At 41.3% G+C, this 24,543-nt stretch overlaps 1 protein-coding gene across 7 annotated transcripts in view; it reads right to left on the reverse strand.

The window, feature by feature from the left end:
• Positions 1 to 24,543, reverse strand: part of IQGAP2 (IQ motif containing GTPase activating protein 2) — a 127,076-nt gene continuing 102,533 nt past the window's right edge. For all 7 annotated transcript variants that reach the window (XM_033085826.1, XM_033085824.1, XM_033085828.1 and 4 more), the window contains 20 exons: positions 24,162 to 24,332; positions 21,379 to 21,462; positions 20,621 to 20,692; positions 20,389 to 20,458; positions 19,872 to 20,080; positions 19,042 to 19,191; positions 18,094 to 18,257; positions 16,318 to 16,542; positions 14,722 to 14,862; positions 14,287 to 14,371; positions 11,564 to 11,796; positions 9,869 to 10,001; positions 8,368 to 8,470; positions 7,364 to 7,505; positions 5,617 to 5,704; positions 4,527 to 4,739; positions 3,511 to 3,671; positions 2,524 to 2,667; positions 1,344 to 1,452; positions 1 to 885 (listed from right to left, as the gene is read on the reverse strand). In XM_033085826.1, coding sequence (XP_032941717.1) covers positions 772 to 885; positions 1,344 to 1,452; positions 2,524 to 2,667; positions 3,511 to 3,671; positions 4,527 to 4,739; positions 5,617 to 5,704; positions 7,364 to 7,505; positions 8,368 to 8,470; positions 9,869 to 10,001; positions 11,564 to 11,796; positions 14,287 to 14,371; positions 14,722 to 14,862; positions 16,318 to 16,542; positions 18,094 to 18,257; positions 19,042 to 19,191; positions 19,872 to 20,080; positions 20,389 to 20,458; positions 20,621 to 20,692; positions 21,379 to 21,462; positions 24,162 to 24,332 — 2,811 coding nt within the window. In that variant the 3' untranslated portion in view covers positions 1 to 771. The remainder of the gene's footprint in view (positions 886 to 1,343; positions 1,453 to 2,523; positions 2,668 to 3,510; positions 3,672 to 4,526; positions 4,740 to 5,616; positions 5,705 to 7,363; positions 7,506 to 8,367; positions 8,471 to 9,868; positions 10,002 to 11,563; positions 11,797 to 14,286; positions 14,372 to 14,721; positions 14,863 to 16,317; positions 16,543 to 18,093; positions 18,258 to 19,041; positions 19,192 to 19,871; positions 20,081 to 20,388; positions 20,459 to 20,620; positions 20,693 to 21,378; positions 21,463 to 24,161; positions 24,333 to 24,543) is intronic.

The following is a 24,543-nucleotide window of genomic DNA, read 5'->3' on the forward strand; positions in this document are numbered from 1 at the left end:
AAACCCAATCTAAATACTGATTTTATTGCATTTATTTTCTTACAAAAAAAAAAAAGGACAGACAGGCACAATTTAGGTATTCAAATACTTCAAACTGAACAACTGTTCGCTATTCAGATTTCCCCAATACCACTCCAAAGGCTGTAAAAGTAGACAATGTCATTTTGCACGAGGCAGTAGTGCATTTAGTAGGAATGAGTCGCAAAATATATTTTTGTGAAGCAAGTTGTTATTGTCACTTTATAATTACCTATAAAATTTTTTGAATTGCACAATAAGTTTGCTTTGCAACTGACAACTGACACAAAAGAGGCCTAGTATGTAACTAAATATTTGCTGAAACTATCCCTTAGAAACAAATTAGGTTTTCTTTTGGTAAATACTTAAAATCTAGTATCAACTATATTATATATCTGAGGTAATTTCAAAATGTTTCAATTTAAAAAAACGAAGAGGTTTATATATTTAACTAAATTCAATTTCTGCCTACCTTAAAATCTACACAATAGTTCTGTGTCCTAAATAATATTTTGATTTGAAAGTACCAACACAAATGAAATCTGCAACTGTTTAAATGCATTGATTTCTTGGTTTTCTGTTTTGTTATCAATGCTGAAAAGGCACTGCGTACATTCCTCCGAACATTTGGTGTTTTAGGGTGTGTTTTTAAAAGTTAACAAGCATCCAATGACAAACTTAAAATGTTTATAAGCAAAAAAATACTGAATAGACTTCCCACTGATTGATGAAGCCCATGATATCTGAAAGTACTTATTTTCCATAGAACTTCTTATTCAACAAGAATATGAGCAAATTCACATTCACTTTAGCTTTATCAAACATTTTCATTACAGCCACACCTTCATACTGCATCTGAAGCAAATCCTGAAATGAGAAAAAAAATCATTAGTGCCTCTCTAAATCTATACCTTACAGTGACAAGATGTGATTAAGATCACCAACTCTTAAGTTTTTCAAAACTTAAACAACTGTAAGCAACTATTGAGATACATGTAGAAAACATTATGAATCTTCTTGATCCTAAGCTGCAGGTAGTCAGTAACCGCAAACCAGAAGAAATACTTTGCTCTGTGTATTTCTATTTTCTTTAAATATTTCCTGCTTGCCACTGAACTAATGTGGTGGTTGATTCCACGTAGCTGCCCCAATATAAGCATTAATTCAATGCCCAATTCCAGCATCCTGCAGAAGTTATACTATTCATGAGCTGCTGCTCTGTACTGATTTACTGATTCATGCATACATGTGAAAAAGATACTGGAAAAAAATGTAGTTACAGGAAATGCAACAGCAGCTATATAGCAAAGTAACAAAATTCAAACCTGGAAATGGAGCTGCACTTTTTCCATCTCAACTCCTAAAAATTTTGCTTTGATTTCGAAGTCACCCACTTCCTCTCCAGGTGTGATATCAAACATCACATTCTTAAACCTTGAAACAAGAAAGGTAACTGAATACATAGGCTGTGCAGTTTCATATAATCCAGAGACAGTTTTAGGGGAAAAAGCCTGCAGAACACAGAATAACTTTGACCACAAGCAGTGTTGTTGGTGTCAAAAGAATCACTCCATCCCTCCCTGTACTGCACTCCATGCAGTGCCTTCTTAGACACTTTTTGGTATACTGGAAGTATGAAATACAAAATTTGGAACTCTTTTGTATTGGACAAACAATCCCCCCAAGAAACCCAAATCCAAAAAACCAACCAAACAAAAAAAACCACCAACACACCAAGCAAAACCAAACCAACGAACAAAAAACTCAACAAAACACAAAAAAAATAATTTAAAAAAAAAGGCTTTGGGAAGTTCAGTGAACAAATTGGATCAAGCATCCAGTGGATAGAAGCAGGACAGCCAGATTTTCCTTCTGCCATGCCCAATCATCTCCTGGCAGGTACATATTTCCTCATGTGGCTTCCTCTATTGGATGAATCCATTTGAAAAAACAAAACAAAACAAAACCAACAAAAAGCAAAACCAAAAACAACAACAACAACAAAACAAACCAACAAAAAACATAGAAAAAACTTTTCCATGCAGAACGTGGATGGGAAGGTGCAAAGATGACTTTCACTACCACAGCCTCAAAATGGAAGAATACAAAAGAATAAACATCCATTCATCCTGCATAGTGAGAAAGAGCAGAAAATCTGGGGTTTACTAGGCTATTTGAAAGCGACTGGTCAATATATGAAAAAAAATTGCTACAACTACTTAAAAAGGTGGTCATTAATGGTGAGTCTGCTGCCAAACTTGTACTTGTCCATGTAAGATGGTGCTAGGGCTGGCTTGTGAAAATATTTTCCCAAGGTAATCATAGAACAAGGTACAAAGAAAAAATTAATTATGACAATTAGACTGTAGCATCCTTCTGAATGCAGAAGTCCAAGGTAATTTTAGCTGTGGCACAGGAAATCGTTAAGATTTCTTTTAGAAACGCCAGGCCCCTTCAGAAATTGTTCATTAGAAAATGCTCAGAATTGTTTTGTACTGCACTTACTGATTGGTTTGAAGATCTTCAATTTCTAGGATGACACCTTTTTCATGAAGTCTTGCAGCTGTGTACTTTAGTGAGGTCTGTTTCAGTTTTTTGCTTCCCTTCACCTCCTCTTTTCCATCTAATTTAATTGACCTCCGTGAATTTCTGGAAAGAGAACAAGAAAACTGGCTTTTGGTGTATTTGTCAGATCCTTAACACTTCAGCCACTCTTCTAGCCGTATTTAACTTTTTCATTCTTTCTTTCACTTCTCTAAAAAACCAAAATTAACCAAAAAAATCAAAAAAGAAAACATCCCAAGAAGGAGTTAGAGGAATTTTTGGCACACAGTCAATCACCTAAAAATCTACCCAATGAGTCTGAATCATCTTTTAGCACTTCTTTCAAATCTATTTTGAAATGCAACTCTAATCCTAAAGAGTCCACAATCTTCAGTTTAAAATAGCAATTTGTAAACTTAAGGTGACGTAAATGGTAAATACTGTGTAATTAGAGTTAATTTTTAGATCAATGAAGTGTGCACTAGGAAAATTCCTATTCATGTCAGTAAAGTGTTTTCATTTTAATATTTTGGTAGCAGTAGTGGGGAGATTGTTTTCAAGTAACTGCATTATACCTAAAAGATGAAATTATTTGGGTATTTGTTTCCTTCTTTTCCATTCTAAAGACAAACCCCACACCTTTTAAAGAAGGAAGAAATCAATAATTACTTCCCAAAGCTGCATGACCTGCAAGCATGCAAATGGATGTGCAAAGTAGCACCAATTAAATATATTGAAAACATCTACACATCTCAGATTGTCTTTCTCAAATGCAGTCATAAATAAATACAAGGCTTTAATTTCTAGATGCTGATGCAGTTTCATGGACCCTTTATAGAATTGTCCATCTGCTGGAATCAAAACTTTAGACTACAGATTAACACCTGCTCCCCCCTTGATAAAGCACACTAAAAGACACATTAGAAAAGAAAGGAAGATTCAACTCACTTTCTTGTTAAGTTGTCCAAGCAAGTTTTTATATAGGTGTTGTAATAATTAATTTGTTCCTCATAAAATGCTGTCTTGGAGTTAAGTGCATTCAAAGTCTGCTGGAGTTTCACCAATTCAGCTTTTCGATGATGTCTGTATCTTCTTTGATTCCGGATATCCTAAGTGAATTTATTAACGTAATTGTTTTATTAATTTGAAATTTTAAAAAGCCTCAGTTCATTACCATTCCAGTTTGTAATTACAAAATCTGACTTAAGTTTTGTGCTTTCCCTCAGTCATTATGTTAGTTCTCACAAGAACAGTACCTGTAGGGAGTACTACAGTTTCTTTACATGGCAATCACATTGCTACTCATACATACAAGTGGTGTTGAACTTCTCGGTGCTCTACAGGGTCTAACAGACCCAGAACTCTAAAGGAAGATGCCATTGCTGTGCTGAAGATAGTTCAATATGCTAAGATTCTTATGGCCAGTATGCGTTGTGGATGTGGAATAGGGTTTGTTAAGAACAGTTCCTGTGTTTCATAGTGTCAGGATGGGCACTGCATTGGCCCACTATTTTTGTGTCCTGCCCAACCACAGCAGACTAGTGTTAATACCAATCCACTAATGTTTCATAGAGAGGTTTCTTTTGAAACCTTACGAAGACCACAGCAATTCCTATTTCAGCAGTACCACTGAGCAATTCCAATTACTGCTAAAATATACAAAGTTACATTGAAACATTATAGGGGAGGAGTTAAAGCATCATCAGCATCACATTCAATACCAGATTTGGTATTGAACAAAGGTTGCAGTTTTGTGTCATTCAGTTCAGTTATGTAGGAGAGCACTCTCTTCCGCTTATTTTGTAAGGAAAACAAAACAAATTTGCTTTGTATATGGATGTTTCAGTAGTTTAGGGTAGCATTCCCTGAAAAAGATGTATTTTACTTCTCTAATTGCAATGGATTTAGGCTAGATGCTAAAAAAAAAATAAATCTGTATATATACAGGCAAATACGCTGTTTACCTTAGCAATCTCATTTATAATTTCTTGGTACTTAGTTGCTGAAGACACTAGTCCTGCTTGTTCCAATGTCCGGAGATTTCTCTGAATTTTCCTTTTCTTCTGTTCTATTGGTAGCTGCCCATCTTCAAAAATAGACTGGCTGTGCTTCATTTTCTCTGGAGTTTTGGAATCTAAGATGGCACGTTTTTCTACAAGTTTCAAGTTCTCAGATTCCTGGGAGGGGGGGGAAAAAAAAACCCCAGAAGTTGTTTTCCAGATTTGGCAACTTAAGTGTTTAAGTACATTGAATTCTCAAAGAAGATTATCAAGAATGAGGTTGCAGGGTTTATGTCCTATTACCACTTGGTCTCCATGTATCCCATTTACTGTGCATTTGGACATACCTTAGGTATGTAGTGACATCACCTAGACATACATTTGAATTAATCAAAATGTCTAATTCAGCCAGGCCCAAAGACTTCACCAAGTTGTGGGAAGATTGCCCAGATCTCACAGGTGTTTTCTACATATGTACACACTGAGTTTAACTAAAATCTCCACATTATTGAAAGGCAGTTTTGTCTGTCAGTGTCTACAGGAAAGACTTCAACTGTGAGCTCTTCCCACTCGATTCCCGTACTAAGGATAGCAGTACTTCCCTGAAATTTGCTTGTATATATTAAGCAAATAAACTAAAAGGTCAGGGAACTTGAGTTGCAATACTGAATTTAATGAGGGGGGGAAATAAAACAAGAGTAGAAAGATTAATCTCAGGCTACTTGATTGTATTACATAGAAAAGATCATGTTTACAAAAAACGCAAAGAAAAAATATTCTAGTCACATTATAGTGACTCAGATACAGCAAGGAAAAAATATTCTAGTCCAGTCTAGCTCCCAGTAAGACATATTTTGTTTCCAATTATACAGTAAAAAAACCAAAACTATACAAGTTCATATTTTGAAGACACTAAACCTGAATAATCTAAAACCATCAACAAACAATTTCATTGTTATAATGGTATGGAGAAAGCTGTCAGAGATCCGTTAAGGCTTCCAAATAGCTATAATAAAATACTTCCTTCCTTATTCAGGCACAGTGTAACACTTACCTGTTGTGCAGTGGCTGGTGTTTCTAGTATTTCTAAGAGTGTATCCCCTGGTTGTGTTCGTATCACATCCACAATGAGTCTTTTGGTCCTTTTGAAAAGGGTATATGGACATTACAAAACAGTTATCACTGGATCACTTGTACATGCTATTTCTTCAACCATAAAAGTGGCAAACTCCCCCCTTATTATGGATTCTTGATAAAATTTGCTTTCTAGCTTTTTATGTTTCGCAACTTCCCTTAGTAGCATTGAGTATCTGGTTTCTACACAGTCTGAATAGAGAAATACATGTAAGCTTCCCTCCATTTATTTTAGAAAACAGATAACCAGCTATCAAAGTAAAACAATTACTTGTAATAAAAAAAAAGGCAACAACTCACGTGTGGATTTTAATTGTGATCGTGACAAAACAGCAGACAGAAATATAATGTTTGAAAAGCCTGAGCTACTCATCATTCTATTAAGGGTCATATTTACTGACTAAAGTGGAAATGCACTCAGAACTGCTAAACTTTGAAGGAATTTTACGTTTGATGGAGTGCATTTACGCAAACCACTTAATGACAGATCTTTCTCCAGCGACCACAGACAAGGAGCATTTCCTTACTAAAAAAGGGAAGCTGCTACACCCTGATATGTTAACCAGTGCTTTTCTTGGTAAGAATTTATCTAAGTCCTGATGCCTATTCATTCATAATACTTCCAAGAACATCCTGCTTCAGAATTCTATTAACTTAGAGAACAGGATTACTGAAACAGCTCATTATTCCTAACAATTAACAGAAAATTAAAAATGTAGCTTAAGTTTCCAAGGAAAATGTCTAAATATCATCAAAATTTCTGTGATAAAACCTAATGGTTTAAAGTGATAGTCTGCCTAGGTACAGTTGCTTCTTCAGAAGTAAAACTTCACATCATTTAAAAAATCCAGAATACTTACAGCTTAATAGATCAGATTTGAATTACAGCCCATGTCTGCCCTCCTAGTTATTGCTACCTACTTATTGGTGCTGTCTTTCGCTTTAATGTGAACTTCTGCCTTCACACATGTGGGATACATATAAGCACAGTATTGGAGAAGAGGACCATCCTGTTCTCCACCTTACTCAGATGGTACTAGGATCGTAAACAGGCCTCTTCTGGATAGCTTGAAATAACTTCAAAAGATGGGTGACAAAAATGTGGAACTGAGTGCTGTTATATAATTAACTTTTACTATAAAGTAGCCCTGTATTCCAGAGTATCTCTGTAGCCATTTTTTAATTTGTTTACCAGACAGGAAAAACATAATTTTCTTTACTGGATTAAAGCATGCAGCATGTATGTTACTTCCTGCTGAAGTAACAGTTATATTCTTTTCAAATGAAAGTTTATCAGAAAAGTGTTTATTTTTGAGGGGGAGGAAAGGACATGGTAATACTGTCTGACCCTTTTAAGTCTAGAGTGCTTTTCATCTCTACTTTCCCAAGGTTGTGGCATTTTAAAGCAGAGTGCTTTTACAGCATTGTGAAAAAACACTTCCTAGGTTAGGAAAACACAGATGGCAATGTATATATTTTTCTGGAAAAACTGACAGTTCTTCTGACTTTTGGAAAAGTTTGAGTGGCACTGAACACAAACTGGCTTTTGAAAACTGAATGCATTCTGCACTTCAGAAACACACTTAGGAAGGGCAAATGCTTAAAAAGTGATGTTTGAAAACAACCAAACAGCATTGCCAGAATATAAATGTTTAAGGAAAACTTACTTTATCATCAGACTTTTGAGATCCTGATCTTCACCTTCTCTTAACTCATATTTGCTTGTTAGAGACAGTGAAATCTCTGTTTTCGCAAGTTGATTCAGTGTGCTTTCCCTGTTGGGGTCATTGGGATCAACAGCTCCTTCCCCTAAAAGGAAACATATTTTACTCCAAATTTTCCAATTTTCCCATAATTCAGTGCATGAAGTAAACAAGTACCTAGATAAATTACTGTAAATAATCAAAAATATTAAGCTTATTATATAGCACCTCTATTCCTTCCACGTAGAAACAGTCTTTTTTGGACATTGAACAATCAAAACCATAATTTAGCTATTTATAAGCCCGGTTACAATATTTTGGAAATTCCACCAATCCTTGCTTTTCAGGGTCCTGATGTGCAAAAGACTTTCATGTCATCCCTCTTATGGAGTAATACCAACTATGTAACATCCTTTATCCTAACATGCAGTGATAATGAAGAAATAGAAGAGTAGCAGCTAGGTTAACAGGCTATTCACTTGAATGTTGGTGTAATACATGACTCCTAGCTACTTTCTAAACAGTTTTCTACAATAAATGCAAATTAAGTATCAGTAAAATACATTAATTTATAATAAATTTGCATAATTATCCAAATAAAAACCACTTAAAAAAAAATTAAGTATCAAAAGAAAAAATGGCTGGTTGTAGAATTCTCTACATACTTTTTCAAAGTTTCTACCCAACACTAGCAAATCTTAAGACCGGATTGTTAAAAAAATAATCCCATTCAAAACATTACTAACGTTTGGATTTTGAACCACACATTAATTTTTAGAGTGACTATTGCAAGTAGAAAAAGATTCAAATATAAGGTGCAATGTTACAATAAGTGTTTGGAAAAGAATTCTGTAATAAACAGAGAAGCAGAAGCTATTGCTCTGAGAGACACAAAAGTATGTAAGTCAAGCCTCTGTTTAATTCTGCCCCTAGAATGAAGTTACCCGTAAAGACAAAAAACAGCATACCAAGGAAAGATTCTATATCAGGAACAGGTCCCAAACCTTCCAGCAATTCATTCAGCAGGTCATTAGTATCAGGGGCAATGGCATCCTGGTGTTCCAAAAGCAGCTGTAAACAAATGTGAATGAAATCAGCATCCAGTCAAAGCTTTCTTGGTAATGTTATACTTAATCCAGAAATTAAATGTCGAAAAACATAGACCTAGCATGATCAGGATTATGGAGGACCTTCCCAAGACCAGGAAGCACCCTGGATTCTGGGCTTGAGTTTAGAGTTGCTCTTGCTGTAAAAGAGCTTGCCTTGCTCCTCCAGCAATTGTCTCTGGGGTGCTAAATGGCATGGCTGAGCAGAAGATTTGCAATTAGGATTAACGAAGTCCTAATCATCACAAAATAAAGGCTGATAATCCCAAGCATTTTGGTGCTACATCCTTAATACTCCAAGGAACAAAGACAGCGTTGCTGATTCACAGAATTTTCTGTATATCCATTCCAGTATCTTACAACAGCACCAGTGGTACCTTTCAGAAAGGACTATATTTTCTAAGTGAGGAACCAGCTCTACAGCACCGACTGCACCTAACAGACATATTATGTCAGTCAGTAGACTCACTAAAAGGAGTATTTGATTAGGAATAGTGTTCACATATAACTTCTGGTCATTACATGCAGGCATAGGTTTATCACTTCAAAAATTAAAAGAACAGGCACAAAGACAAGACAAGAGAGTTTATTTTTAGCAGATTTAGTTCACTTGAATAAAACTAATTTACAGTGTGGCCTGCTGCGAGTTCTACCTTTTCCATAATGTATCTGGCAGTATTTGAAAGAGATTCTTTGTGGTGTTTGTGGGATTTTATTTTTTTTTTTCAATGGGGGAATGTTGTTGTGGGGGTACTTCTTGACTTGGGCGGGGGGACACACAGGGGACATATTGCAAGCCAGGAAACAGATAGTAATATCCCAGTTTTAGGAGGAACATGTGGTAAACATTTAACTTACACCCTATTAAGTCATACTTCAAACTGACGCTATTCTGTTCTTTACCCACAGTAAGAACAGGCACGATACCACAGCGTCAGTTTTTCTAGATCAGATGTTTGCATCTGCTTCCAACAAGTCATGTGACAGAATGCCAGAGCCAAAAGATAAAATTTCTATTCCCAAAGGCCTTTTGTCAAACTGCTTTCACTTTCTTACCCAGGACAGAAAATAGTTTTAAAGTTAGAAATAATGTTAGGAACATAATTGTTTTTTCTTCCATCAGAAAGTATTACATATTAATTATTATTCAAGATGATGCTTTTGTATGAAAGCAACATTTGGATTTTTCCTAGGGAAAAAAATAAAATCTAATACTCGGTTTCAGAACATTTCAGAGGCGGAGTGAAGAAATTACTACAAAAATAAGAATGAAAACTAAGCTTTTCCCAGAGAGTGTTAGCTGCAAATGTGTGATAATTTGTATGCTATAGTCCGTTGACTAGACTGTTTACATGTGACTTACTGAATGGGTATTGATAATTTCTTCAATGGAGATATATATGACAGGCTTGCTAAGGGTCACCATGTCAGAATATTCATCAATATTGAATTTCTCCTCCGGTTCAGGAACATCACATGCTGCTTGAAAAAAATTCCTAAAAGAAAATGAGAAAGACTTCAGTAACTGTCCCTTAAAAATTCACTTTATTTGGCCTGTATAAAAAAGCTACAGTCAAGTCTTTGACATGCATTATGTTTCTCTTATAACCTGCAATCTACCCTCTATGTTTCAAGGAGCCTTTTGAAGGCAACATGCTAATAGGAATGATGAAATGTTCTTTTTCCTGGGTAGCTGGTGGAAGTCTTCTAAAGGGGTTGGGATTTTCTCCCTCCTTATTAAACAAGGAGTGAAAACTTGGTAAATATTAAGGACTTACAGAAATATGTATTTAACGCCCTAGAAGTTTTAAAAGGATTTCTCTCTTATTTTATGAAGACATTTTGCAATATGAGAAGGAATTGATTGAAATGGATGTACAAAATTTCAATTTGTCCCACAAATGTTTACATTGCTATTAGGCAGAAAATGATCTGCTTAAAACAAGAGAAAATGTAATATTGTTTATAAGAATTCTGAAAGGAAAAAATGGGGACCGTGATTTAAGTCCAAAAAATAATGGCAAAAATTAATTTTAATTTGCTACGGAGGAGTTGTAGACACAGATGATCTCAAAGACTTAGGAAGGGTGTGGACAAATTTCTGCACAGTTTCATAAATGCCGAGTAAAAGATCTAAGCGGGCTTAATAGCTTTAGCTAATATTGCTAATATTGTTCCAAAGGGAAACAGGCAGCTAAAGGCAGCCACCATTGCTGTCTAAGAAGGGCTTAATTAAAGTACAGAGCACCAGCATACAGACATTTTAAATTAGCTTAATTAGGGGAGGGATTCTTCCTTTTGTAGTAATCAAGGGCTGACTAGAGTAGGACTCTTTTGTTAGCATTTGTTATTCTAGCTATAACACTTTCTACCTGATAGGTTCTTCATGATTTTGTCATGCCCTAAATCCTTTATTGAAATTGCTAAGTTGAATTATCTCTGTGTCTGTGGTTGACATCTCTCAAGGAAACCCACGATATGAAAATATACTGCATCTGCTTTCATGAAGGACAGACACTAAAGACAGAAATTCTGAGTACAAATTTGTTGCAAAACTTAACAATACCACAAAGTAATAGCAATCACCCCCCAAATTGGGCAATAATCCCAAAGACCTTGTATCCCAGAATGTAGGAAAACATGCAGTTTCCTATGACTGCAAGATAAAAGAATAATATCTGTATAGAATCTGTCAGCAAAGATGACAGAGTAAAAACGAACCCTGCAACTTTTTCCTGACAAGTATTTTTTCTTCCTCAGATAAAATGTTCAAAGCAGATATTGATTCTGCTGGATAATGAGTTACCTCAGTATGTTCTCAATCTGTGCTTGCAGTAAGGAACTGCAACCAAGACAGCAGATGATGATGTCAAATCTATGCACAAGGTAAAATACCTGTTACTCCTGCTCCAGTTCCTTGTCAGTGAACATTTCTCTTTGCCATCACTCAACATTTTTAACCATGAACAGGAAATTCTTATCAACAAGGAGTCCACCTTCCTTACTCATCCTAGAGGAAAGCTCTTACTCTGTAGGTATTTGTGAGGGCCTTGCATACCTGAACTTCTGGTAAGTCTGTGAGAGGTAAGTGTTCATAGATGACAGATGCTCGCTTTCACCTTCAAAGAGTTTGTTAGAAGCAGCATGCTGGAGGACTTTTGCCACACAGCCTAGGTTCCTCCTCTGGTCAGGGTGTATCTGGCCCCCAGCTGTTATATCGATTATATCAAAGCCATCAGGAGCAACTATGGCAGGGTTCATGTAGCGATAGTACAGGAGGTTGCCAACAATCTAAGAAAACAGAGAAAAAGGTTAAGAGATCTCCCCTTTGCATACAGTAATGACACCTTACAAAACATGACCAATCATTCCTACTTCTAAATTAGACCACAGGAACTGTTGCTAGAAGAATACTGAAGACACACATTACTAACTAGGCTAACTGGAAGAACGTTTTACATGATACTCCTTCCACAACACCTCTGAACATCAGTTATGGACTTTTACAACCACATTTCAATTTGACACTGGCTGTAGTTCAGCTAATGCAAGTATGGAGTTAAACAAAAGTCTTCTAAATCTCACAAGGTTCTGCTTCCAAGGCTCATTTTCCCTGAAATGCTGCAGATACTGGCATTTAATGCATTTATTGATAAGGGGATCCTTATTTCTCAAAGGGACTGGACTGAAATGCAGTCCTAGAAATCTAGAGAATAGATTTCCCAAACTGCAGTTTCTGTAATAATGTTACAGTAGCTTATGAAGATGGCAACTTCAAAGAATTCCTGGTTTCAGAAACAGGCAGGACTTGGCTTTCTGTAATTTGCTTTAGCATATGTGTATGCACCTGCAGAACTTCCAACTTACACATTTAAAGGCCTTCAAGTGGGTACTCCATTTGCTATCTAAGTTTTTTAATGTGTTGAGCAATTTTTAAATTTGTATTGCCAGAGTGATGGACAATGAAGTACAGTAAATTCACGAATACAAGCCGCACTGAGTATAAGCCGCATCTCTGGGTGTTGGCAAATATTTCGGTTTTTGTCCATAGATAAGCCGCACACGAATATAAGCCGCTCTGTCGTTCGCAGCGAGGACCCGCGTGCAATTAGTAACAGAACCGCGGGAGGGCGGGGTTTACTGGCTGAGCTAAGGCTGTGCAGGCTCGGCCTGCTAGGGGCCGCTGACGGGGCCAGGTGGCCCAGCCCAGTGCTGCCGCTCGGGGCCAGCCGCCGCTGCCACTGGGCTTGGTCACCCCGGGTCGGCGCTGCCCCGCGGTGGCAGGCAGGGACGGAGCTTCCCCCGCTCCTACGGCAGCGGCGGCGGGCGGGGACGGAGCTTTCCCGCGCCCGTGGCGCCGGCGGCGGGCGCGGACAAAGCACCCTGCCTCCTCCCCGAGCCGCAGCAATGGCGGCGCGCACTTCCCGCCCCCCCCCGGGCCGCGGTAATGGCTGCGCAGGACTCCCGTCGGCTCCCGGAGCCGCGGCAATGGCGGCGCCCCCCCCCGTCGGCTCCCCGGGCCGCGGCAATGGCGGCGCGGCCCCCCCGAGCCGCAGCAATGGCGGCGCCCCCCCCGTCGGCTCCCCGGGCCGCGGCAATGGCGGCGCCCCCCCCGCGTCCTCCCCGAGCCGCGGCAATGGCGGCGCTTCCCCCCGTCGGCTCCCCGGGCCGCGGCAATGGCGGCGCGGCCCCCCCGCGTCCTCCCTGAGCCGCGGCAATGGCGGCGCCCCCCCCACCCCCCCCCGGGCTGCGGCAGAGGAGGGAAGAAGAGAGCTCTCCCGCCTCTCTCCCCCGCCCCCCGTGCTGCCTGCAGGGAGCCAGGGCAACACGGTAACACTGCAACAATTGCGAAATGCCGGCTTTTACTGGCCGGTGCTTGGCTCGGCACTCTGGCTGGCACGTCTGGGGTTGTAAATGTCAGAAAATTATTAATATATTAGCCGCACCCGACTATTAGCCGCACTTCCGGGTTTCCACCAAAATTTTTGTCAAATTGCTGCGGCTTGTATTCGTGAAATTACTGTATACTAGGGAAGTTCCATTAAAATGAAAACCTTGTACTTTTAGAACCATGTAACTGAACACCAATAAAAGGGTCTTTACTGAAGTGCAAAATAATCCTAATTTGACAGGGCTGTCAGTCTCTCAGCTGTTTGGAAGGCCTGTGGAGCAATTCCCCTAAGTCCTCTGCAGAGACACCATGGCTGTGGTAGGGTAACTATGGCCACTGTGCCAGTACCGTACTTATCACTCACACCTTGTTTTTCAGTCTGTACAAATGCCATTTCTACAACTTCTGCCAGCATCTTAAGTGTCATGTGAGCCAAGTGTAGTATAATCTACTCAAACTTCTCTTTTAGAGACCTTCCTGATTGGATTTAAATTACAATTTCTTAACACATTAACAACTTTAGATGGGGAAGAAAAAAAGAAGAGGACTACAGTGCTCTCAATGAAAGGACTGGTGATGACAAGGTCTTAGCTACCAACCCAAGCCCCAGGATGATTCAGATAAACTCCAACCTTTTAAGTGCAGTTATTATCCAAAACAGGTTGAGCACCCTCTTCCATAATAATTGCTGAGCACCCAGATTAACACACCTAGATCGTGGCAACATAATTTTCTTCTCCCCTTCCTCAGCCCCTTTGAAACTCAGTAAGAAATGCCAATTTCCTTCAATAAATGCTGCTTTCCCAGTTCCTTAGAATATTTAGTGTAAACAAAAATCCACTTTGGCATTAAAAAAACAAGCTGTTGGCAATTTGCCCTAAGAAGTCTACCTTTAATAGTTCATCTTCTGTTGCATCTGGGAATTTCTCGTGGAGTGAGCTCTTCAGAACTTTGGCTATGTATCTCATTCCATAACTACATGTAGAACAGATGAAAAGATAAAATATTGGAAAAGACTTAGATGAAAACACGAAACAATCATTCTAGTCAGCTTAAGTTACTGTCTTTTTGTGCTCTCCCTTGATACACGAGAATGAGTTGATAATGTTAAAAAACACACAACGTTTCAAGTAAAGGGAGAGGTTTGCCAGGCTGCTAAAGCAGAGCAGAGGCAGAGAAACCACTCCCTCTACTGGGCAACTAATTTGAGAGACAGCATCACAGCTCTTTGAAAACATGAAAAGGATTAGAAAGGATCTCCATCACAGAGGTTCGGGTGACCTGCACACGCACTGCTGCTTGGAGAGTCCTAACTCAGCACTTACGGCATCATATTGAGAGAAGAGAATATGGATGTGAGAACTTTGTCAGTTACTGCTCGCAAACTCTGAATAGATGATTCAAGTTTATTCACCACTTCTGGGTGCGTCAGTGCTTGTTCTGTGGTCACATCGTATGGCAGTTTGCTACAAAGCAAAAAAATAAATATTAAACCAGGTTAAGTACATTTGCGAATAAAATACTTTTTTTTTTTTCTTCTTCATAAGGGCCATCAGTGAACAAAAATCTGAAAAATATAGCTGAAGCTGGGTTTTGTTATTGAAAGTCTAAATGCTTTGGCTTCCTTTTTCTGGAGGTAAGTAATTCGCTTAGGTGGAGGTGCACATGTTATCATGTGCCTTCCCCTAATGACAAAAGTAAAACAAAAATATAAAGCATGCATCTCCATATCCCCATCTCAGCATAGCTCATCAAAAGCCTGGGACACTGCTAACATGCTGTTAGTAAAAATCTCAAGAAAAAGACTACAGTAATTTCAGGACCATAAGGCGCACCGGACTATAAGGCGTACCCCCCGGGAGCCGGCACATTTTGCAACTTTGTAAATCAGATAAGGCGCACCGGACTATAAGGCGCACTTTTTTTTTGCAGCGAGGCTCCGCCCCCAGCTCCCCCCGCACGCTTGCTGGCCGAAGCCCCGCCTCAACCTGGCAGCCATTGGCTCCCAGGCCTGCCTGTACCCGGCAGGGCCGGGCTATGCCCACCGCCGCTCCGCGCAGCATCCCCAGGGCCCCACTGTTCCAGGAGTTCCCTTGCGCTCCGGGTGACCCAATACCGGCAGGCTTGCCCCGTGCCGCCGCTGCCCCGATTCCAGCTGCTTGCCCCCTCCCTGCACGGCGGCCGATCTGATTCCGGCGGCTTTCGTCCCCCTGCACGGGGGCTGTCCCGATGCCGGCGGGCCCGCCCCGCGCGGGGGCTGTCCCGATGCCGGCGGGCCCGCCCCGCGCGGGGGCTGTCCCGATGCCGGCGGGCCCGCCCCGCGCGGGGGCTGTCCCGATGCCGGCGGGCCCGCCCCGCGCGGGGGCTGTCCCGATGCCGGCGGGCCCGCCCCGCGCGGGGGCTGTCCCGATGCCGGCGGGCCCGCCCCGCGCGGGGGACGCCCCGATGCCGGCGGGCCCGCCCCGCGCGGGGGACGCCCCGATGCCGGCGGGCCCGCCCCGCGCGGGGGACGCCCCGATGCCGGCGGGTTCGCACTTCTGGGGTGGCAAATGTCGCAACTTTGTACATCAGATAAGGCACACCGGACTATAAGGTGCACTTCCAGTTTTGGGGGAAAATTTTAGTCAAAAGGGTGCACCTTATAGTTGTGAAATTACTGTAAGTTGTTCCATGGCATAATCTATTATACTTATAAAGATTAAATAATTGACTCTGAAAGATCATGCCAACAAAAGTGATCCTTGCATAGTTCAGAAGAAATAAAGCACCTGTTTGTCAAGCATCTCTCCCCAAAATGTCTCTGCTGGAGGAAGATTGAGAGGGGGCACAAGTACAATACATTTTGTCAGAGGAAGAATAGGAAAGTAGAACTGAGGGATTCCTCATGTGTGCAGTACAGTATGTCCAGCTTCCTCACTCACCTGGCCTCACCAGTCTGCATTTCTAGCTGGTTTACCCATGCCTTGTAAACATCCACAGGGCTAGTGTTGATTATGAGAGACTTGTCCTCCATGATTTCCTTCACCACTGGGGCCAGGAGCTGGCGCAGGGTGTTCTGTCCACGAGCACTTCGATTGAAGCTGACAACCATCTTAATGACAGTGGGGTTTCCAGTAACAATATCCTGAATCTGGTCCACCTTAGAGCTGCAGCAGGAACAGAAGAGTTCTGACTTATATGCAGTTACCCATATTTTCATACCCTACACTTTTAAAAGCGCCCTATTTCTATGCTTTATACAGTCTGTTTCTTAAGGCTTTTGTATAAAACTAGGTGATACATAGAAACTACCATCTGAATTCTGCATGCGTTATAGTAATGTCCCAGAACACAGCTTAGTCCATGGCAGCTAATTCATACCTGAATTGAGACCCAAGTACCTGTTCAGCCATATTCTGTTAAGGGCATAAAATAACATTTCCTTATTTCAGGATAAGCTACCAATCTTCACTTACAAGAACATAAGATTACATAAAGAAAGAGAATACAGTAAATTCACGAATACAAGCCGCACTGAGTATAAGTCGCATCTCTGGGTGTTGGCAAATATTTCGGTTTTTGTCCATAAATAAGCCGCACCCGAATATAAGCCGCTCTGTCGTTCGCAGCGAGGACCCGCGTGCAATTAGTAACAGAACCGTGGGAGGGCGGGGTTTACTGGCTGAGCTAAGGCTGTGCAGGCTCGGCCCGCTAGGGGCTGCTGACGGGGCCAGGTGGCCCAGCCTGGTGCTGCCGCTCGGGGCCGGTCGCCGCTGCCCCTGGGCTCGGTCACCCCGGGTCAGCGCTGCCCCGCGGTGGTAGGCAGGGACGGAGCTTCCCCCGCTCCTACGGCAGTGGCGGCGGGCGGGGACGGAGCTTTCCCGCGCCCGTGGCGCCGGCGGCGGGCGGGTGCGGACAAAGCACCCTGCCTCCTCCCCGAGCCGCAGCAATGGCTGCGCGGGGCTCCCATCGGCTCCCGGAGCCGCGGCAATGGCGGCGCGCACTTCCCCCCCCCCTCCCCGGGCCACGGAAATGGCTGCGTGCACTTCCCCCCCCCCTCCCCAAGCCATGGCAATGGTTGCGCGGGGCTCCCGTCGGCTCCCGGAGCCGCGGCAATGGCGGCGCGCCCCCCCACCCGTCCTCCCCTGGGCTGCGGCAGAGGAGGGAAGAAGAGAGCTCTCCCGCCTCTCTCCCCACCCCCCGTGCTGCCTGCAGGGAGCCAGGGCAACACAGTAACACTGTAACAATCGCGGAATGCCGGCTTTTACTGGCAGGTGCTTGGCTCGGCGCCCTGGCTGGCACGTCTGGGGTTGTAAATGTCAGAAAATTATTCACATATTAGCCGCCCCCGACTATTAGCCGCACTTCTGGGTTTCCACCAAAATTTTTGTCAAATTGCTGCAGCTTGTATTCGTGAAATTACTGTACTTTCTGCACCCTTACATACTGAAGCACAAACCAAGAAGCCCTAGTCTCTTTTTACAAACCATCTTTTCATAGAGGAGTGTGGTCTGCCATAGAAAAATTATTTTTTTCCTGAATCAACAATCACTTGAGTTTAAGAGTAACACCCAGAAAACAAAGTTATCCTGTAATAACATTATGTATGTAATTTTATGGTAGTTTAAAGATTAACCACCAGTTTCCTTTAAGCACTAATCATTCATTGAACTGCCTAAAACACAAACTAGCTAAATACTTTTTGTGATTGCACATACTTTATCTCCTCTTCTAGAGCAGTTTTGAAGAGTTTGAGAAGTAGGTATTCTTCCCGTTGATTGGAGGCGTAGTTATATAGAGTGAAGATGACTGTATCCATAAACTTTGTTGATTTGTTTTGTGGCATCTGGAAAATCAGCTTTGCCAGATACGTGGGATTAGTCTACAAAGGAAAAAAAAAAGAAAAAGACTTGCGTATGGTTGTCCAGGACAAACTCCCCCCACTTGGAGCACAGCTTTCTACATTTGTTCATGCCTAAAGCAGTTATGTTGACTCAAATGTATGTCACTTTTACACACAAGTTTTACTTTTCTCCAAATGCTGGTACATAAGAAACACAGAATGCTGCACAATCTGTGAGAGACTCCATTAAGGATTTTATTTGCAGTCTCTGGGTAATACCTCTCTGCATCTAGCCAATGTATCTGATGACAATTAGAATTTACCACACAACAATAGCTATCTACCAAGAGAACTCTGCAAACTCCATGTATACTTTGGAGGGCATCTGCCCTGGGAGGATCTAAAATTCTAGAAAAATGTCAGTGAGGTGAGAAAAAAGTGCAAGAACAGATACATCGTATTATGTGAACTGCATGGCAGACCACTCCTTCTCCACCACATGTAATGTATGCTACTAGTGACAGTAATTTTTGTGGACTGTATGGAGGTAAACCTTTCTCCTCAAACAGAGGAGAAATGTTCAGTAAAGACTAAAGTATACTCAAGCAAAAACCAGCCATATTTCTGTACACTTTAAAAACAAAGATTTTCACAGTTGCAGGAGGTATTAGAAATTGACATAGCGTCTGCTACAGTCTGCAGATTATTTGGAAATATTTTCATAACCACTACTACAATCATTAAAACAAAATAATCAGTACAATATATTTCTAATTTTTCTTAAAAAATTTGCTCCCATGTTAATTTTTGCATTAAAATTTACCTGTAGAAGGTAGAATAAATGTTGATAAGCCTCCAGCTTTTTTCTTCTCTCCTTACTCAAACCTTTGATGCCCTGTTTGTCAACCATAACCATCTCCTCCAGCTGACTTTTGCTCTTTTTGTTAAGCTTCTTACTGTGCAGTACCACATCCTGCAGAAAGATGATAAAAAATCTGGATTATATATTCACAAAACAGGCAGATTGGAAAAATGAACATTTTTCCCAACCATGTTAAACGCACTATTACTCCAAGTGCATTAATTAGCTACTTTGTAAATCTTGCTGCTCTATTCACTACCCAGTTTTTTAACGTGTTTATCTTTCATCAGTATGGCTTGCCAACAATGATTGTATGAGGCCTGATCTCCTATTCAGACTAATTCATTATTAATTAACACTGAACTGTTCAATATGATCAGAAGTTTACTCTATTGTAGCACAGAAAAGAAGTAAAAAGTTTTAAATCTGTCAAGTAATTTCTGTTGTCCACAAGTAGCAAAACACAGTGACACACAAGTCAGGACAACAGAACAACATCTAGCACAAGGTAGAAACATGAAAAGATAGTGCTTAATTTACCAGGAGTATTTTGACTAATTGAGGGTGACTGAGCACTAGCACAGTTTGCTCAGATTGTGGAGTCTCCATTGTTGGAGATAATCAGCCATCTGGACATGGTCCTGGGCAACCTGTTCTGGGTGCCCCTGCTTGTGTAGTGGGTTTGGACCAGATGACCTGCAGAGATTCCTTCCAGCCTCAGCTGTGATTGTGTAACCCTTTAACATGGGGAAGTGCATGCTACCAAGGGAGCCTGAACAGAACCTGCTGACCTGAAGAGTGATTCTGTTTTTCACCAGCAATCCAATCTTAATATCCATTAAGTTCAAATCCTTCTCCAGCTGCTGATTGGATCGAATTTTTGTAACCACTTCTTCCCTTAACCTTGTTACTTCCAGTTCTTCTTGAAAGTCTAAGTCACTTTGATCCAAGAGGTAGGCAAATTTGCGCAGAACAGTCAAGGGTGGATTTTCAGCACCAACTGTAGTTGAAGAAAATAGGCTTGTTAGTTGATGTAATACTGAACTCCCCCAAAGCCCTCAGGAAATGGATCACTATGCAGAAAATTTGAAGTTTATGCCAGTTAACAATATTTTTGGCGCACTGTAAAAGTACAACTATGCAAAATAGTTCCAGCTGTAGAACAATTGTGTTGCAAACACTTGCACTCAACTTTTGAAGTTAAACAAGAAACTGAGAAATCTCACGTGAAACTTAAAAACAAAATCCTGACTGAACATAGTAGCATACTTGCCCCCAAACATAAAACATTCAACTATTACTACTTACTTAGTGTTCTGTAGTCCTCCCTGGCCTTGTTTGCTCTAAGAAATGCTTGTATCTTCACAATTTGGTCATTCTGAAAGGGATCAAGATTAGGCAATATAATTAGTTGTGACATGCTTCTGCACAGAAACATACTGCAAAATTTGCACCCTCTTTCCTGTTTCCCAGAAATGCTCATGCAGTCATACCACCATACTTCAATGCTTCATGTTCTAAATGGAGAAAAATTACTTACATGATCCCTGAAGTATTGTAGGCGTTTCCTGTAAGCTCTCCTTGCTAGCCACATTTTAACCCATGACTGAATCTGAAAATTAAATACAATTTTTTTAAAAGTTAAGGGACACTGCACAAACTTTTATGTGTCTGTTTGAAATGTACTTTTGAATGTCTACAGCAGGCATGCTGTTCTCGTGTGCTCAGGGCCGTAGATGACTGTACCACCAGGCTCCTATTGGTCAGTGACCAGATAAAGAGGTCCCCAGTAAACCACTAAATTAAGCTGAATTAGAAGTTTCTACCATCTGTGTGTAACATGATCTTTGGAAATAATTTCTATCTTGAGTTCTCTGGTGTCAATTCTAAACCCGTCTCCCTCAAAACCAGGAGATCCTGTAACAATATTCCATCTGTGATCTACAATCCAGTCGTGACAAAACAGTCCCATTAGCATCTTAGCAAAGTGAGTGCTTTTCAGAGAGATACAACAGCTTTTAAGGAAATTATACACTGTCATCCCAAATGTTTCCTAGTTTAGCTTTGGAAAGAGAAATGTAAGGAAATCTCTTTCAAGAGCCCCTTAAGTTCAGGAAGTCAAATACAGAGCTTTCAAGAAGCAATTTGCCTAGGCTGTCAATTAAACAACTTTCAGTGCCATGCCAATTTCTGGAAAACCTCCAGCCTGTACTCCACAGTCTCTGATTCCCAGGTGGTGATGGCCTATATCAAGCAATAAAACACACTTGGCCCCCAAAACACATTGGGCATTCTTACCTTAACAATAGCAGCAACATTGCCTTGAAGCACCTTTAATCTGTCAACATAGCTCTTCCTTTGTTTGAATCCCTTCCAGAAAGCCTATTTTAGAGAAGGCAGGAGACCATTACCCCTAATAAGAAACTGATATTTATTAAATCTATGTAACACACTAAAATCATTAACAGTGTTTCTTATAGAAAAGATCTGCCATTGATAAAGAGGTAACTAAGGGATAGGTAAGCTTGCCTCTATTTTTTTAGGTACCCTAATACATTTCATGTTAATTTTGACCGATCTCAGCACACTTTATTGTCCAGTGCTATTTCTTTCACCCTCCTGAATTCATCCTTACTCTTATCATCAGTACACCCACATCCTTAGCATCTCAGTCACTGGTTTCATCCCACATAAATACTCTTGCCCAGTACTCAGCCTTACCTTCCATCCCTGGAACAACAATGGAGTGCCTCAACCTGGAGACCATCTCTGTCCGCATGGATAACAAGATGATGACCAGGAATAGTTACCATGGGTTTGCTAAAGTAAGCATGTATGGGTAAGGGGAGAGTAGTGGGTGTTCTCTACTTGATGTCAGTAAGGATTCAAACAATCTCTTAACAACAGCCTCGTAGACAAACTCAGGGATGTGGGCTGGATGACTGGACAGTGAGGTGAGTGGAGGTGAGTGGATGGAGAACTGGCTGAACAGCAGATCCCAGAGGATCAGTGACACAGGGTCTAGTTGGAGGGCTGTCCCCAGTGCTGTCCCTCAAGGTTCAATGTTGTACTGTTTAACTTACTCATCCATGACTTGGATGAAGGGGCAGAACCCTGCTTGGCAAATTCAGAGGACACAAAGCTGGGCAGAGCAGCTGGTACCCCAGAGTGCTGTGCAGCCCTTCAGAAGGACCTGGGCATGTTGGAGAGATGGACAAGAAGAACCCTGTGACACTCAACAAAGGCAAGGGCAGGGTTCTGCACCTGGGGAGGAACAACCCCAGGCACCAGCACAGCCTGGGGCTGACCTGCTGGGGAGTAGCTCTGCAGAGAGGGACCTGGGGGTCCTGGTGGACAACAAGCTGTCCATGAGCCAGCAGCGTGTCCTGGTGGCCAAGAAATCCATGGGATCCAGGGGGCATTAGGAAGAGCATTCCCAGCAGGCAAAGGAAGGTGATTCTACCCCTCTATTCAGCCCTGGTGAGGCCTCACCTGGAGTGCTGTGTCCAGTTCTGGGCTCCTCAGGACAAGAGAGACATGGAGCTGCTGGAGTGGGGCAGCAGGGGCTACAGAGATGATGAGGGGACTGGAGCATCTCCCTTACAAGGAAAGGCTGAGGGAGCTGGGGCTGTTCAGCCTTGCAAAGAGATGACTGAGAGAGGACCCCATCAATGTCTATCAGTATTTGAAGGAGAGTATCAAGAGGGTGGATCAGGCTCTTCTCAGTGGTGCTCAGCAATAGAACAAAAGGCAGACACTAATGTATAAGAACTTCCATCTGAATATGAGGGAAGAACTTCTTTACTGTGCAGGTGACCATGCACTGGAACAGACTGACCGGAGAACTTGTGGAGCCTTTGGGGATATTCCAGAACCATCTGGATTAAATCCTGTGCCAGGTACTCTTGGATAACGCTGCTTGAAAAGTGAGGTTGGTCCAGATGACCTGCTGTGGTCTCTGCTAGCCCTACCCATTCTGTCACTCTGTTGCATCCAGAAGTTGTCCCTTATCTATCAGCACCTACATTGTTCTTGCCCTGGCCTTTTTTCTAAATTAATTCCTTCAATAGACTCTGTTTGCTAGCTCAGAAACAAACACTTGTCAAGGAACACAGTGACAGGGTAACAGATACTTCTACTGCTGCTTTTGCCTGTCATCTCTATCAGCCAGTGACACCATCCTTGTCCTCTATTTGTTGCCTTTCCACAAATAATTTCTACTTTAATGCCAATAGAAAGAAAACAGAAAAACTTTATTTACCTACATTTCCCCGTATTTTGAATCTATTCATACCAACTTTGAATCTATCAAAGTACAATTCTTTACTAGGCTAGGACACCATGCTGGAAAGTGAAAAGTCAATCCAAATAACTACTAGTGGTAAAGCTATTTGTCATAATGAATTGTTAAATATAGCTTCTGTAGATTAAAAAAAAATCATTTGTGTATTTTTTTTTCCTTTTGTGAGTGGGTGATGGAATAAATTGCTCCTAATAGGTGCTAGATATTTCACCATTTAAAAACGGTGTGCATGCCTCTGTCAGTGTTTGCACCCTCAGCAGAATGTTTGTTTTGTACACCTTTTGGAGTTCAGCAAACTGGAAGCATCCAAGAAATACTGCCAAAGAACACCAGGGTAGCTGCCACTCCCTGCTCAGCTATGACTTCATGAAGCAGAAACAAACCACTTCCAACTAGGGATAGTCTAGTAAGGAATGTATTTCTTAAGTCAAGCTTTGCCAAGGAATTTTTGCTTCGATACTTAACAAATATCTTCTGGTCTTGTGCTGTGCATAGTTAGGCACACCACAAGAAATCTGAGCACGTCAGAACAAAGACAGGGCTGTGCATTAATGAGCTTTCCCCAAGTAACTTACAGTGGAGGTGGATATGATAGATTCTTTTAAAATTGGATATTTGCTATGTGAAATCACATATATGTGCAGATGTAGAATTTCAAACTGCTGCTGCTGAAAACAGGGAGACAGATTCATTTGAGAATTTTACTAGTGGTAGTAATCAGTCCTGTTACATGCAAAAGCTGACAGAGCCACATTACCTTCTTGTTCTAGAACAATACCTGTATTTTGATGGCAGATGGTTCCTGGTTTTGAAGATAGGCTTTTCTGTCCCGATAGTTTCTTCTGACTAAGAATCCCCTTGCTCGGGCTTGCAGCCCAACAATCAGATTTTCATTAGCAAGCCACAGCTGCTCTCGATTGTAATCTGCTGTAACTTGCCCAGCAATGCTCTGTTAAGAGATGATGGAAAAAGGTAATTTAAAAGACAAAACCATCCTGGAATTTGGACTGTGTTCTCTCCATCTTTGCAGTTTAGCTTTCAAGCTTCAGTTATTCAAGGGGGTATGCTATTTTAAGACAATATTCTCTTATACATTAGCAGGGTTCTACTTACACTCGGAAGTGTCTTGTACAACTCAGACATCTAGAAATACTAACTGA

Source organism: Catharus ustulatus, chromosome Z (genome assembly GCF_009819885.2).
Source record: "Catharus ustulatus isolate bCatUst1 chromosome Z, bCatUst1.pri.v2, whole genome shotgun sequence".
Taxonomy (NCBI): domain Eukaryota; kingdom Metazoa; phylum Chordata; class Aves; order Passeriformes; family Turdidae; genus Catharus; species Catharus ustulatus.